This window comes from Humulus lupulus, chromosome 6, assembly GCF_963169125.1.
Source record: "Humulus lupulus chromosome 6, drHumLupu1.1, whole genome shotgun sequence".
NCBI classification, from domain to species: domain Eukaryota; kingdom Viridiplantae; phylum Streptophyta; class Magnoliopsida; order Rosales; family Cannabaceae; genus Humulus; species Humulus lupulus.
In genome coordinates, this window is record NC_084798.1 from 16,628,115 (window position 1) to 16,645,928 (window position 17,814).

At 34.6% G+C, this 17,814-nt stretch overlaps 1 protein-coding gene and 1 long non-coding RNA gene across 2 annotated transcripts; both read left to right on the forward strand.

Annotated features, from left to right (window-relative positions):
• Window positions 1-1,961: 1,961 nt before the first annotated feature.
• LOC133783848 (uncharacterized) lies at window positions 1,962-2,745 on the forward strand. The gene is made up of 2 exons (XR_009870982.1): window positions 1,962-2,384; window positions 2,531-2,745. It is a non-coding gene; the product is annotated as an uncharacterized LOC133783848 (long non-coding RNA).
• Window positions 2,746-6,538: 3,793 nt separating this feature from the next.
• LOC133781744 (S-adenosyl-L-methionine:benzoic acid/salicylic acid carboxyl methyltransferase 3-like) lies at window positions 6,539-8,267 on the forward strand. The gene is made up of 4 exons (XM_062220809.1): window positions 6,539-6,709; window positions 6,823-7,239; window positions 7,331-7,594; window positions 7,716-8,267. Exons 1-4 carry the CDS (start codon window positions 6,635-6,637, stop codon window positions 8,082-8,084), a joined length of 1,125 nt encoding a protein of 374 aa, XP_062076793.1. The 5' UTR covers window positions 6,539-6,634; the 3' UTR covers window positions 8,085-8,267.
• The last annotated feature ends 9,547 nt before the right edge of the window (window positions 8,268-17,814 follow it).

Genomic DNA, 17,814 nt, shown 5'->3' on the forward strand with positions numbered 1-17,814 from the left:
AAGTCTCCTAAGGACTGCTTGGAGTCCCGTCGGATCAGGTCCGGGACTCCGGGGAGTCCCGAGGCCCTGATTGGGAGAGGAGACTACTAAGGCCAGCCCCTCTTCTGGGAGGCATCTGGATACGAAGCAACCCGAACCAGGCAGCCTTCCTAACGATTTCTAAAGCATAGCCTAAACGCACGCATCAACAGAACACAAGTTCACAAAGGTGGCAAAAGAGTTAAAAAAGACTTACTGTATGGTGTCGACCGTTGAAGGTGATGGCTGTTCGACTGTAAGGATGGCAGAACCTCGTTCTTGAAGTGGCGCAGCCGGTGCAGTAGTTCGTCGACGGGATGAACCCGAGAAACGTCGTCAGGTAGAAGAACGGAAGCGGGGTTTCTGGGGAACAGGTGGCGGCGCAGAACTAGTAGGTGGTGGTATATGTCGTCGGCGATGTCGGACATATAAAACTCGAAGAGTGTTTGCGTTTTCTTGAGCTGGTTAGAGGAGGCAAAAGTGCCAAACGTGTTTTTCTTGGGGTATTTATACTGGCCCCCAAATTCTGGCCCCCGATCCAACGGACAGGTGTCTCTTCATCAAACGGTCAGAAGTCGTGCAGGGGCATTTGTGAGTCCTTTTAGATTGGATCCTCGCCATCTCGGATTCGACGGCCCAGGAGTGGCGGAGGCCAAAGGGCGCCCCATCCTACGGTCCACCTTGTTCCAGGGAATTTAATAATGGCCCCCCCGTGCGGATGGGACGCCTCGAGACATGCACTGACACCCTAGTCTAGACCTAGCGACCCTTGGGAGGTCTAGGCGACCCTTCAAGGCCCGTGCAACAATCACCTGGCGACACGTGTATCGTTTCCATGAAGCGGGCCGAAGGTAAACGGTTCAGGCTAAGCATCCAACCAATGCCACGGCCTTTTGACCCTACCCCCGAGCTCAAGCAAGCACTGGGGAGGCAACCTGGCGAGCGCCGCGGGGATGATGTAACCCTCCTCCCGGCGAGTCCGGGCGAAGGCTTGGGGGGTAAATGTTATCCCCATTTCCTGCATGGGCTCTGGGCCTTCGTTTTCGGCCCGCTGCCAGAGGGAAAGCTCGGCACGTGGGCCCGGCCCAAGGTCTCTTGGTATGGAGAGTGCCCAAGGGGACAGGTATGGACCGGGGACTCGGGACTCGGCCCATTGGAGGGTCCGGGATGCCCCTCCGGGTTCGTCCCCGACGAGGATGATCCGGGCGATGCCCAGAGCGCTCGAACCATCGCGGCCTATGCGTCCTGGTCCCGGACCCTGATATGGTCCAGGCTCATGGTAAATGGAGCGGGCCCACAGTAAACGGACCTGGATCACCTAATCCCCCGCTGAAGGGGCCAAGCGTCCAGGACCCTGAAGCAGCCTCATTTCGCGTGGGCATTGTCCCCACTTTTCGCCTGCAGAAAGGGTCACCTCGGGATTGCACACTGATGTGTCAGGACTGCGCAGCCAAGTACTCTGACTGGTCTTGTCTCCTGAATCAGCCTCGTGACTCAGAGTGGTCAGAGCCAAAGCGCCGTTTTTTCGGGCGAGGCATAGTTCTAAGATCAACCTATTGAGCCTTAGCTGGTCGGAATTTCGAATATTGTATATCTTTTTGTTTTGGGCCTCCATGACAGAGGTCGCTTGTATCCGTCTCCCCGATGGGTCTGGGTTTGGCCCGGCCCAGATCCGATGTTCCCACTGGCTTATAAATATAAGCTGCTGAGCACTGTAAAGGCTCTTGGAAGAAAAAAAGAAGGAAGACAGAAACTCTGTTCAGATATTGATAGAAAACTCCATTGTAAAAGCTTCTTCTAGCTCTAATATATTGACTCGTGGACTAAGGCTAGTTAATGTCCCAACCACGTAAAAACCCCGTGTCGATCTCCTACTTTCATTATTATTACCAGTAAATATTTTTAATTAATAGAGTTGCCGAAAATCTCGGTTAACAATGTTTATTCAGATTTAGAGTATATATGTGTACTATTGTAATTAAGTTCTTTTTTGTGATTCATTTTTTTACATTCATTGATTTTGGTATATATATAAATATATATATAAATATGTTTTTGTGTGAAATTTCTTTCAGGTATTATTATGGTAAATTATATTTATGGTATTCATTTTTTTTTGCCAATGATGTTAAAATAATGAGGATGCTTATTATGTTGGTGATTATAGGACTTATTGTGTTTTATATTTTTTAAAGGCATACAAAGTGTCATAAATGCCCATAATAAGTCATTCTTTTTTCTTTCTGAAATCCTTATGATGATTAAATTGGGGGTATTCTATTATTAAATTGGGAATTTTGTTATACTGTAATTCACAACATCATTAGTCTCCCAACCGTCTCAAATCTTGTCGGCATTCTTACAAGGTCAGTTTTTGTTTAATAATCTCTAAGAGAGATTAATAAACTAATTTTACATATTTATATTGTTGGTTCTCTCATTCATTCGTTAATATATTATAGTAAAATATACTATTTAATTATAATTTGAAGTCTTTAATTCATTGGTGCAGGGAATATCATAGGACTGACTTTTAAGGTGGATGCCTAGATTTATTAGGAAGAATATTGAGAAAATAAACATGATTGAGTGTGCAGTGATTTGGAGAAAGAATTATGTTGTCTTGTTGAGATTTATTGTATTATATATTTTTAAGTTTATGGATTTATAATATTATAATGAATTTTTATTGATAATTATTTAATCTCATGGGGATTTTATGTATTATTTACATTTCAATTGTATGAATAAATATTGTATGTATATGAATTTTTATTCTGATAAATATTTTTTTTTTACAAGTTATGTTAATAATTATTAATTATGTGAGTAATTTTTTTATTTAAATTTATATCAAACTTCAATTGTTAAAAATATAATTAAAAGTTTTAAAAAATATATATCAAAAAATTATTATTTATATATATAAATTTAATGTTACGGTGACACTTATTAACTGTCGGCGTTGCCAGCAACGTCGACACGTATTAATTGTCGGCGTAGCTACCCTACGACGACACTTATTAACTGTCGGCGTAGCTACCCTACGACGACACTTATTAACTGTCGGCGTAGCTACCCTACGCCGGTATAGGCAAATACGACAGTTAGTCGACTGTCGTCATTGCTCAATAGCGACAATTAAAAACTGTCGGGAAATCCCAATTTTGTAGTAGTGAGTGTTCAAGTAAAATTTGCGACAACTTATAAGTGTCACCATAAAGCGATAGAGACAGTTGCTAACTATTATCACAAACAGCGACAGTCAATGACTGACAGTTAAAAACTATCGTTGTTGTCATTTACGATGACAGTTAGTAACTGTCATTAAAAGAAAGAACAACAATTTTTAACTATTGCCGAAGAGGTAATCAACATCAATTTTTAACTGTCAATATTTTCTTTTGATGACAATTAATAACTATCGCTAAAACTCAAACTTGAGCCTACACCGCTTTTGGTGGCAATTTTGTAAATGTTGCTAAAAGTCAGCAAGAGAATTTAAAAACTATTGTGAAAATGGATTTTTGGCATAGTGGCAATAATGATGAGATTAGGTCTTCGACAAATCAGACCTTTATTTTACAAGTGTATATATGATGAGATTAGTTCTCTTAAGAGAGAATGATGGATGGAAAGGGGCGAACATCAAGATAAATATAGAATTACTTTTTTGGCAAGAAAGAAAAGGAAGGGAGATAAAAGATAGAGGTATAATTTCTCCCTCCAAACCTATAAAGACAACCTCTCAAATTTTAATAGGATGTGTAATAAAAAAGAAAAAAATATATATAAGTTAATAAAATGAGTAATATGATAGTTTTAGCAATTAATTATTTTCTCTTCATATATACTTTTAACTTCGCCTCTAAAATCAACATAGAAAAGAGTTAGGATCATCTCTATATCCTTATTCCTAGGCTCTTCATCACCCTAAACATATAGCTTATGCATTGGACATTAATTCATTCCATAGTTTTAACAATTTCTCTTCAATATATATACCCTAATCATATATATATAACCTACTAGATATAAACAACGTGCAATATCCATATTTGCTTAATTTTATTTATAGAATTAATAATTATTTTTATTAAATTTATATTAATGTCATATAAATTTTAAATAAATATCAAATTTTAATTAAATAATTTATTTATTTTTGTTTAAGTTTATATTTGTTAAAGTTTTTGAATTTAGAGTGACAACAAGAAATTATATATTATATGTTTAATGTAATATTAAATATTATACGTGAATTTTAAATTTAAGTTTCTTGCTAGTTTTTTTTTAAAAATGATTTGTTGCTAATTGATAGTAGATTATATTATTTGTTTAATATGAAATTATTTTAATAAGTGAGTTTAAGTTTAATTAAATTTTATTTAAGATAAAATATATAATTTTATTATTTTTAAATAATTATCATAGTAAAATATCTTATTTCCACAATTAATTTTCTCTTAAGTGAACATACCCTAAACATATAACATGTATATGCTTTATTGAATATTCATTTCCCACTAAATATTATTTTCATAAAAAACAATTATTAATCGATAGGATCATACTGTACATGGAAAAGACAATTGTCACTGTTTAGCAATAAAAAGAAAAAACATGCATGCATGCATATATATGTAGAAAAAAAAACATGCTGCTAAATAAAATTTGTCTGTATATAAAAAAAGATTTTGTGGTCTAAATTAAATTAAGTATGCCTTTCTATCTATCTATTAAATTAAGATTTTGTGGTCTAGATGGAGAACTTGCTCGGGCAACTTGATTTTTGTGAGATATTGACGTGAATCACGCGATCAATTTTGACTCAAAATAACTAAAATTTATAATAATATGTTAACAAGTTTTTTTCTTATGCTAATTATCAATTGGAGAAAGCACCCATTTAATAATATATTTATATGAGATATTTCCCAAACTCTATGGAAAATGCTATTTTATTTATTTATTATTATTATTAATTTTTTGTAGAAAGGTGAATGATATTATTTTGCAAGACTAACATATATACAAGGGAAATCCCAGTCGATTTTATTATTATTATTATTATTATTACTAAAAAATTGGTTGTTTTGTTTGTTAATATTGTTAATATATCTTTAAATAAAACTACACTACTTAGGGTCTAACCAAAAGGGAAATCCCTTTGTTGGATACACTAAACTTCAAAATATTTTCATTTTTAACTACAATTTTAAGAAGATATGGTTTGTGGTAAAATTGTCTAGAATATTTGCTTTTTGGTGGAACTAAATTGAGCTTAAGCAATTGGTATTCCAGTCCATTTTTTTTCTTTAATTCATAGTGGTTTAGTGACCTTTCAAGTAGACGTAAATACTATTATGGAATTTTATCAGTCTTTCAAGTTGAAGTTTTTTTGTTTTGATATTTAAGTTTTATTGTCTAATGTTCTGATTACATTTCTCTCTCTTGCTAGTTGCAATTTTATATTGTGGTCGAAAGACTATGGCATGCTCTTTGGTTAAACCATGAGCTTTGTTGGATAAAAAGATTCTCACCTCCAATATATATTTGTTTTTCATTAATAAGGTATATTCCCACAAAATAAATAATAATAATTCACACTCTTTATACTAAACTAGCCTCTTAATGCAAAACAATTAAAAATATTATTGGCCTCCCTCTCCCAACCTTCAAATTCACCATTATAAATCTTTAACTGACACCAAGTCTAAATTAATTAAAGGGTCAATACTATTTCACGTCCTTAAGTTTTTGCTTAATTCCCCAATGTCCCCTATTTAAAAAAAATACATTTTTAGGCTATGTATATGGTAATGGACCCTAGCTAAATGTGAATTCAATCAAAATATTTTTATCCTCAAACTTTATTTACGAGGCATCAACATGGAAAACGTGTGAATCTAGTAACAAAAGCATCAATCTTTATAAGGTTATATTTGAGAACATTTCAACTAATTTTGATTGAGATTATCATTTGTAAGTATTATACAAAACACAAGATCCAAATATATTTTAAAATAGATGATATACATCATGGAATTAACATAAACCACTTTAAAGTTTTCTTTAGTGTCTTTCTTCATTTTTTTTAATTTATTCATCCGTACAAAACTTATTTGGTGGAAAAATATTTTTCATACATAATTTCATACTACAAAAAATCTTAGTTTTAGTCACAATAAATTTTGTGACTACAAGTAAAAAATTTGTGACTAAAATCACACAAAATATATATCGTGACAAAAAAATTGTTACTAATGGCTACATTTATTTGTAATGATATATTATTATTATTATTATCATATGAATCACGTTAGAATCAAGAAGATTGTCCACATTCATGTATTTAAACAATGGAAGTAGGTACAAGTACATTACTATTGGCTCTTCAAACTTATCTGTACTAGTATACGTTTCCTAATATAGCTAGGTAGGGCCAATGCACCAACAGATCAAAACTACTATTTATATAAGCCACATTTACCAAGTGCACTAGTACTATAAATAGAAGCTCTCCAACACTGCTATCGGTATAATTATAAGCCAATTAAATTCATCAGTATTGATCTTCTCAGTTTCAGAAAAATACAGGCAAAACAAATATATAATGGAAGTAGAGCAAGTCCTCCACATGAATGGTGGTGTCGGCCAAACTAGCTATGCCAACAACTCCTCTCTTCAAGTATGTGCATTTTATTATGCATAATCTCTCTGTTCTCTCCCTGATGTTTATACATTTATGTGTTTAATGTTGTTGTGTAACAAAAAAACATTTGGTTTCATGTATGACAATAGAAAGTGGTGATATCAACTGCGAGACGAACACTGGAAGAGAGCATTACAGATCAAGTTTATTGTAATAAAGTAGTCTTCCCAGAGTGTCTCAAAATAGCAGACTTGGGCTGCTCTTCAGGCCCCAACACACTGACTGCGGTGTCTTATATTTTGGACATTATTGAAGCCACTTGCCAATCCTTGAACATGAACAAGTCACCAGCTTTTCAAGTTTTCCTCAACGATCTTCCTGGGAACGATTTCAACGCCATCTTCCGATCCTTTTCGAGCTTCTATGAGCGGCTTAAGAAAGAAAAGGGTGACAAGTTTGGACCCTGCTTCATCACAGCCATGCCAGGGAGTTTCTATGGGAGGCTTTTTCCTGACAATTCTATGCATATTGTTCACTCTTCTTACAGTTTGCATTGGTTGTCGCAGGTTAGTTTATTAAGATTGAAAAACTATATATTTTTTTCTATCTATATATATATAGTAATACTAATTATTAATTATATTTCAAATAATTAAGGTTCCAAAGGAGTTGGTGAATAACATAACCGGAGAAGCACATAACAAAGGAAATATATACATTTCGGAGACAAGCCCTCCTGTGGTGTTCAAAGCATATTTGAATCAATTTCAAAAGGATTTCATAAATTTCATAAGATATCGTTCAGAGGAAATAGTCCCTGGAGGTATCATCGTATTAACAATCATCGGCAGTACTAAGAGTGATTCTCCTAAGAGTATTTGGGAAATACTAGGAAGGACACTAAATGACATGGTCAAAGAGGTACATGTATATACATAGAATCATGTATTAATTAAAGACCAAGATTGATTTTTACATTTTACCATCATCCACTAACACATGTCTAACATTACATATTTATTGTATGAAATTTAATTTTCAGAATATAATTGAAGCCGAAAGTCTGGACAACTTCAACATGCCATTATATTTTCCAAATGCAGAAGAAGTGAAAAGAGTGGTTCAAGAAGAAGGATCTTTCTCCGTACAGAAGCTCAATGCTTTCGAAATGGCTTGGGATGCAGGTTTCCCTACTGCCCAAGAAGACGATAACACTAATAATGAAAAGCATAAGAGAGGGAAATATGTTTCTGATTACATGAGAGCAGTTGCAGAGCCTATTTTGGTGAAACAATTTGGAGAAACTATAATGGATGAATTATTTAGTAGGTTTGCAGAAAAGATCATTGAGTCCATGGCCCAAGAGAAATGGCAGTACGTGAACTTAGTTATTTCTTTGACGAAGAATTAGTCAACTACAAAATCTACAATTTGGAGAATTTGCTAGCTAGCTACTTAAGGATTTGGTATTGAATAATTTGTTGGGTGTACTTTTTCTAATATTTTAATTGCTTAGTGCTTGTGTGTGCGTATATATTATTTAATAATTGCTAAATCTATTATTTTAATATTAAAATGGTGCCCGTTATCCTTCTTTGTTAACTATATAACCTAAAATCACCCCAACCTAATCTTTGACCTTGATCATCCTATCTTAAATAACGAAATAAAAATCATATTTTTTGAAGGGGACAAAATCTATACCCCAAGTTAATTAATATATAAGTAGCTAGTGGGAAATGTAATAATTGTATATGTTGGTTGCCAAACGTCTCTCTCTCTCTCTCTCTCTCTCTCTCTCTCTCTCTCTCTCTCTCTCTCTCTCTCTCTCTCTCTCTCTCTCTCTCTCTCTCTCTCTCTGCATTGCAAGCCCCTCTGAAAATGCCAACAAATTTCGACATCGCCTTCAATCGCAAATATTGATTAAGGATTACTCACTACTACAAAAAAGTCATTTGTGTCAGTTTCTAAATATCACAATTGAGTTTTTGCGTCATTTGTATATGTGACACAGAATCCCATGATGCAAACGCATTAAAGGAGCATTGTCACAACTTGACATTTGTTACGTCAGTTGGGCACTGTCACAAATGTCACATTTGTGATAGTTGGGCACTAACGCAAATGTTGTATTAAAAAAAATAAAAAATAAACGCTATGAACCCCGACCAGTGTACCCATCCCTCAGCCATCCTAGGCCCCTTGTATCCAGTCCCCAACCAGCTACCTCTCAACCCCAGCAACCCTAGCCACCCCCACGACCCCAGCCACATACATAACCCCTGCGAACCCACTCAGAGAAAAAATCAAGAGGAGGGTTTTTGTATTTTGGTTTTTCAAACAATATAAACTTTAGAATCATAAATCTATAGAAATTTTTTTTTAAAAAAAACTATGTATAAGATTCATAAACATATTATATTCATCAATTTAACCTTAAAATAAAAAAAAAAAACTCACCATGGGTCTAGGATGTCAGAGGCGCCGCTAGTTCTTGGGAAAAAACCTAAGTTTTGAATTTGGGAGAATGAGGGGCTCAGATTCGATGGATGGGATTTAATACTGGGAGCACCTTTTGCGTTAGTGGACAACTGACACTAACGGCGTGTTTGCGTCAGTGGGGCATTGCCGCGAACGGTTAAGCAAAATGCGTGTTTTGCTTAACCGTTTGTGTTAGTGCCCCCACTGATGCAAACATGCCATCAGTGTCAGTTGCCCACTGACGTAAACTTCGCCAATCAACAGTGTCAATGTTATCACTAACGCAAATGCCCCTGCATTTGTGGGAGTGCTCAACTGCCCAAAATGTTGATTCTTGGTCAACGGCGTCAGTCAACTGCGTTGACTGACACAAAATGGGTATTTTGGTGTAATGACTATCATACCATTCACCACCATCACGAATACTTGTAGCTTTGGTTTAGTCTCAAGATTAACCATTGCACATACTTGGAACTTGGGTTAGGGCTTTGAAATTGAGATTGAGTTTGGGAACTATAACGTCTTGAAAGCTTTAATATTAAGTGCTTTGATTAGTGTGCTGGGAGGACCCATAAAATTTTGAACTCAATTTGGGGTTTCGAAGCACCGAGAATGACCACACTAGGGGTGTGCGCGACCATGCCAGTGCCCCAAAAACCCTAAACTTTCGGAGTAATGTGGGTTTTCTGATTTTTGGGAAATAAGCTCGAGGATTCTAGGATCTGATTTGGGGTCCCACTTTGGGGTACGGGGGACGATTCCATTAACCAATTGAATGAAATTGGAGGTTTCGAGAGTTAGGGTTTAGCTTTGGAGCTTGTCATTAGACTTAGTTCCTAATGAGCATATCATTCATGTTGTGACTAGGGTTTCCGAAGGCTCGGGAAAAGGATCGCACTTTAGGTCATTCCGTCTTCAGCCCGAGACTCGAGATAAGAAAACTGGCACATACACATAGAGCAGGACACCGACCCCAATGGTTGTATGCAACAATTATAAACGTTTTCTTGAATGTTAGTTAGGGTTATGTACCTTATCTTATCTCTATGTTGTTGCATCTGTTTGCATTATATATATTTTTGGTTGATTGACATTGGTTGTATTTGGCGATAAACATGAGGAATGTAGGCCAAGATGGCAGGGCCAGTATGGGGGTATTGTACACCCTCGCTCGACACAGACTGTAAATGTTGTGCTCTAGTGATGCACCTCGCTCGGCACAGGTTGTGTTACTTATTTGTATTTTGAAATAGATTGTTTATTATTGGTGAAGTATGTTGTTTGCTAGTTATGCTTTATTGAATATTTGTTATGCCATGTTGGTTTTCTTACTGGGTCTTCGTTCACGAGTGCTCTATGGTGCAAGTAAGGGCAAGGGAAATGTCGACTAGCCATGAGTTGGAGGACTTTGGAGCGGTGCATACACATTCAACCTGCTCGGCCGCTACAGTTGAGATACTTTTGAAAGACTTATGGTACAACTCTAGTTTTTCCACTTAGGCCGACTATTTTTGTAACATTTGTTGTAACTACATTTGGTTTGAAACTCTTGTTGGGATCCCCTGTAACATTTAAGGTTTTAATGGAATTGACCAAAAAATTTAATAACTAAACCTTTGTTTAAATTTTAATTACACTTTTGAGTCCAAATGACTTACAATTTTAAACACACGGTGCATGTAACAATCATGGATTAGTAGGGCATTACAGGAACATTCTCACACAAAATCGATAAGCGAACTCTGCTATATCCGTTTTCTAGGTTTTTTTTTTTTTACAATTGACCAAATGCTCACTGATGAAAATCATTGAGAACACAAGTCATAATACAAGATGGAATTTCGTCCAACCAAGTACCATTGCTTTCTATCTAAAGTGCATATCTAGATAAACCATGAACAGCGGTATTATCATTTCGCTACACATGAGCCAAACATACATTTGGAAAGACAGATAACAAGGATCTAATGTTCCTAAGTGATACAATCCCATTGAGAAAAAAAAATCTCTAGCCGAGACAATAGAATGAACAACAACCTCTAAGTTTCTCTCAATAAAAGAAACCAAGAAACCAAGCTTTAAGCACCAAGTAAAAGAAAAATATATTGCCAAAGCGTCCGCATCTTCTAGTTATTTTAGGTTTAAGCATAGGCATAGAAATTTTTTTTGTCGCTAATTTAATTGAGAGAATCACGCCAATCGCAGAATCTCACTTGCTATACGATTCATTTTAATTAAGAATGGAATTTGTGAAATTCGAATATAAGGGTGTATTTGGAAAGCCACCATGTAATTGGATTTGGATGTAATTCAGAGTAATTAATCAATTAGTCGTGTTTGTCTGAGCATGTAATTACACAGTAACTTCGTAGTTGGAAGTAATTGAGGGGTCCCAATTACACTCTCCAATTCTCATTGCCCCCCATGCGAAATGGGTGTAATTACACTGTGTAATTACTAATTACTATTGATTTTAAATAGTTCTTATTACATAATGTTATTTTTCAGTGTAACTACTAACTGCTTTTCTAAACATGACAATATCAATACAACAAAAATTACTTTTAGGATCGCGGATGTCGCCGTTAATAACTCCCAAAGTCGCCCCTAATGAGTCGATGCTAATATTCATTATTATCAGTGGCAAATTAAGTCGCCCCTAATAATCAAACATTAGGGGGGACATTTTCTCCCCTGATACTTTGAGAGTCGCATTAGAAAAAGGTGCTCCCAGAATCAAATTTCGCCCATAATATTGTCTTATTAGGGGCGACTTGTCGCCCCTAATATATTTTTATAAATAAAAATAATAAAAAATAAATTTTTAAAAGAAAATATAAAAAAAATTAAAATAATGTTTTTTCAATTCATTAAAACAATAATATCCAATTTAAATATGCATAAAAATAATAATTCGTTCAGATAACAAAACTAATATCCATGCATACAAAAATATATTAATTAAAATTAATTGTTTAATACAAAATCTAATCTCTCAAATCCACATCGTCGTTTGTATCGTCAACTTCCGGTGCCTGCCAAGTCTGCGGTAGTTGTGGTATCTACGGAGGCATCATCCATGGATAATGTGGGAGTAACGATGATCCTCCCGCTCCATACATGTATGGATAGAGATAGAGCAGTGGTTGAGATGACAGTCCACTAATATGAGAAGGTGGAAGTTGCAACGACGATCCACTCGTATAAGGAGGATAAGCCTGAGGGTACGAAAGCATTAACCATTGATACATATGTATGGGTGGGCCAGAGGATGAGACGACCACGATGGTGCAGGCATGTCCGGATGGCCTGGTGAAGGCTAGGAAGCGGAACCTGGAGACATGTGAGGTGTCTGGGGTTCAGAAGATGAATCTACATACTTCTGGTAAAACTGTTGACATGTATTATGGATCTCCACTTGTTGTCGGACGTTTTTTTAGGTGGAAGATGCTTATTCATGTAATGAAGCTGCTCATTCATGGTCTTCACCATATCAACCAATTCACATATATCATCAGTCGATTGTTGAGGTAGCGCCTGAGACTGAGTGTATTGGGAGGGATGCGTTGATGCTTTACCCTTTAATTTGCGGCAAACTCCTCGGTCATGACCCTGTCTTTCACCAAGAACTTGATGTAGTATCTTCATTTGATTGACCGAGGAAGAATCAATGGTATCAGATTCAACTGTCTGATAAGTCTCAGTTTCAAGAGTTGACTTCAACTATTCCTAATTTAAAAAAATATTAGAAACAAAACAAAAACATAATTATTTGAATTGACATATAATAAAGTTAAACTTACATAATCTTTTTTAGCATATCCTCGTTGGTAAACTTCTTATTCTTTTTCGTCCAATGATATTCATTCCATTCCCCAATGAGGTTCGCATTCAACTAATAAAGAAAATGAGCATGTTAGAGAACTTATAATTTAATACAGTTTAATTAAGTTGATATTTTCACTTACTTTTTCGTGACGAGTTGCAACTAATGATTTCGTGCCTTGCATTGTAGAGTACTTCATTGGGTCTCGGTTTATTTTTTTCTTCTTTGAGCATGCAATAAACTCTGGAGTTATGAAAAACTCATGAATTTGTTTCCACTCATCGTTGTTGACATCTTTCAGTGGATTCTCTAGGACCCGATCCTAATCATCTGGTCATTTGTAGAACTTTTTTAAGTGAGTGTGTCGCTTAGTTTTCCTATCTCGGTATCTCTCAGCCATCTCAGCATGGTTACTGTCTATGAGGGTATCATAATCATCTCACCCATCAATTTGATAGTAGTACTACAATCTAAAGAAAACATGCTAATAATATTGGAATTATAATACAATTATTATTATTAAAGTAGATTCTATAATTTTTACCGTCACATTACTACAAATATTGACTCTCTGCTCTTTTTTTTCAACGTCAAATAAAAAGCACAGAAAAAATGTTTGAATGACCCTCAAATATCACGTTTAATACTCGCCTTAAACAAATACTACGTTATTTCGGTTTTAAAAAAATCCCCACTAACCTCCCACCTGACCCTTCACTCTCCTCGTTTCCAACATTTTTTCTGCAAGGCGCGAGAACGAAAAAGCTTCATACCCAGTCACGGTAATCACCATTTTCACTTTTTGTGTGTGTGTGTGTGTGTGTATTTTTTAAAATTTTATTCCACTATTTATGCTTTAAATCATGTATATATTCGTAAAATTTATTTATTTTGAAGTTTTAGGGAAAAAATGAATAAATTTCTAGTAGGTTTAATGGGGTTTGTAATATATGTTTTGTAGGTGTTTTTTGTCTTGTTTTGTTTTTCGTTTTTTTTTTTTTTTTTTTTTTGCATTTTTGACGTTTTTAATGCTTTTAGGATTAGAAGACATTTTTAAGTTTCAAAAAAGGTATCACTACAAGAGAAAAATGCTTTTAATAACATCGAACATGTGTTATCAAAACATACGATAACACTTTCTGATGTGTTAAGACCGACTATGTTATCGTAGGTCAGGGTACTTTACATAACACTTTATTAGTGTTATACAGATGTGTTATTGTACTGTTAACGATAACACAATTTATGTGTTATTTTAATATATAGATAAGTGTTTAATTATGTTATTTATAGTCGATTATATAACACTTTTTTTGTGTTATACTACACTTTAGTATAACACATTTTTTGTGTTATGCTATACTTTAGATAACACTTTTTTTTGTGTTATACTACACTTTAGTATAACACATTTTTTGTGTTATACTACACTTTAGTATAACACATGTGTTATATTAGCTTAGAGAAACATAATCTTTTTTTACTTACACAAAACTAGGAAAACAAATATGAAAGTTGAAGCCAAATAAGGTAACATAAATAGATTTTTATTAATTACTCAAATGTAATTACAATACTTAGTCTACTATTCTCGGCTTAAGAAATCATATTACAACATAATTTATGTCCAATTCAGATTCCTTCATCATTAAATACTAAACAAGAAATGTATAAAAAAATTAGTGAAATACATTCTTCCATTCTAAAGGCCTCAACTACAAATGTTGTCAAGAATTGCTCCAAAGAAATCATCTCAATATACCTGCACATTGTAAAAAAAAAGTCCTTTTATTATTAAGAATATAAGACTTAAGCTAGTTTCCACCTGTAAGCATATAAAGTTTAAATAAGCAACTCAACTCAAGCAAACATCTCTTTTATCATACATAGAATAAGCATAACAGATCAGTGGAAATAAAAGTTTATATATACCCGAGGAAGAAAAGCTTTTCTAATGCCAAAATTTGTATCAACATTCAGACGACCTCCAATACCTACTGGGATAGCTTGTCTATATCTACATCCCCCAGTGGTTGTAACACCCTGACATACATAAACTAAACACAAATTAGAGTGGCTTTTAACTGAGAATGTATGATATACATGTTATGGCAATGTACTAAGTTTTTTTATGAGGTAAAACAAAAATCAAACATGTAGAAGGCAATCAATGAGCTCATGCATGTTCTATTATGGGAAGATATCCACCAACATTAGGAAGAATGGTACTATCTTTTAGTATTCCACCTTCGCCGCCAACTCTAACAGCGATATCATCGCGCCCCATCATGTAAAGGATGTCATAGATTTGATTCACATAATGTCTAGCATCAGTCCAGGCATTTGTGTTGATAGTCACACCCTAATAAAAAAGAAAAAGAAAATTCTTATGTGTCACTATGTTGTAAGTTGGTTATGTACTATATATGGTTAGAAAATAAATTAGCTTTTGAGGAGAGATATTTTTTAATGAGAATTAAGAGAGCTCAAAAAATTGGAGACTTTGGGAGCTAAAGTCAGAAAAAGCAAAGCAAGAAGCTTTTAAAAGTAAAAGATGTTATTATAGTAATTGGTAAAACACTAGGACCAAGTTAACTGCCAGCATTGAATTATTTGATCCGACATTATGGTCCTAAGGCCAAGAGTTCTTTTATCATTTTGACCATATATACATAAATATTAGTAGGACCAAATATTTGAGAGATTAAGGTCCAGAAAAAAGCAGGGTTTTTTATTTTACTACTTATCATCATCAATACCAGAAGAAAAGAAAAAGAAAAAGAAAAAAAAAAGAAAAGAAAGAAAACTCAATGACTTGTTATCAAGGATTAAAATACGCAACTGTCAATATGAAATAATCTACTCGTAATTTACTCATTGAATCAATATAGAAAGGGAAAAAAGATGTACTTTTTCATATTTGTGCTGCTGTCCAACCTTTAAGTGGCTAAAATTGAGTTGGATATACTATATTCAACTTTGTAATAGACAAATTGTGAAGACTGAAAAGATTATTGTTACCAAAAGAAGACTTAAATTACCTCTAACTCAAACTCTGATCTGTTAAGCTTTAAGAGGTAGAGCAGAGCAAAGAAATCATCCGTATCAACATCTGTATCCAAGAGTATCCGGCGAGGCCTAGGCCGAGGAGCGCATTTTGCAGTGTGCAAATTAGCTGCAAATCCTAAAAGGAGTAGCGCAAAAATAACCCATAATTTTTTTTTCAACACCATTTTCACTGTGATCATTTACACCCCAGAAAAGTATGCAGTCGTCACCAAACTTGATGAAAGCTATCAAATTCTGCTTGAGAAAAGGTTTGTGTTTAAGCCATGGAACAAATAAACAAAGTTTCAAACCAATAAACATTACAATACAATACTTTGAATCAGATTCAATACATATAGGAAATTCTAGAATGTGCTCATAGAATCAAGCATACAAAACAAAGAACTTGTGCTAGTAACAGGAAAATAAAACTCAGCCAATTTATACAGAAAGAAAGCACTTTAAAAAAAAAATCGACATGTCCTCCATAAGAAATCAAAAAACATTTTACAAGTCCTCTAAAGCAAACCACAGAGACATACCTATATAAGTATGAATTCAGTAGCTTATAACAGATAGAAAATCTACAATTATATCCAAATATATATGTATGAATGCAGTAGCTTAAAACATAAGGTCTAAAATTATGTATATATATATCTATGTATGGATACGACTAAACAATAATCTGGCAGCCATGGAACGCTGAAAATGGAGACAGCTAACCTCATTTTGGCATGTTGAAGTTAATATGTTAGATACTGATACAAGGCAGCACTTATAAACTGGAGCAACTGGATCCAAGGCTTTTTTACTTGCCTGAGAAACAAAAACAGGGCAGTACTCATATATTTCAGCTGAGGAAACAAAACTAAGTAGACTAGTAAAAACAGAGGACAAATATCATCATCAGGCCAAAAACAAAAGTTCATAATCTAAGAAGCAAAGATGGGCCAAAATAGATATCGACAAAATCAAATCTAATGTAAACAAGAATGCACTGCAAACAGGTTCAAGTTACTTGATACAAAAGCATCAAAGATATTGTCAAGTAGTGCTCAAAAACATGCTTTATAAAACATATTAATAATAAAGGTAATCTTTAAATAATTCTTCCTCTAATCTATTAACAGGTGATAAAGCAAATAAAGCATTATAAAACAGAGAATAACAAACTTAGATATTCAAAAGCCCTCAGATCTCATAAGCTAATATGGTCATTAACAATGTACATGAGAATTTTCATTATAAGCCTTAAGAGCACTCACAATAGATTCTGTAAAATAGATTTTTTCTGGTGAAAAAGTAGAGAGAGAGAGAGCAATATATATGTATGTATGTATGTATGTATAGAGAGAGAGAGAGAGAGAGAGAGAGAGAGAGAGAGAGAGAGAGAGAGAGAGAGAGAGAGAGAGAGAGAGAGAGAGAGAGAGAGAGAAGGCTTATAATGCAAAACCATGAAACTGCTTCTGAAAATTAGATTTTCCATCACAGGGCAAATAAGCATGCAGAGAAAGTGAATACTAACAAAAAAAATGACAATATCTTCATATTATTACATAAGGGAATAAAATATATATTTTGTAGCTGTAAAAAGAGACCATTTTAATATATAAATGCCTCAGAGATTAATTCTAGAAATTTCATGAACATTGAAAATTCATTAAGAACCAATCACATCTTCAAGGTTTAAACACCACCACTTCAACCATCACCTTTGGCATTCACCACCATCAACAACAAACACAGATCATCATCACCACAGCCAACATGAGAAAATAGTAAT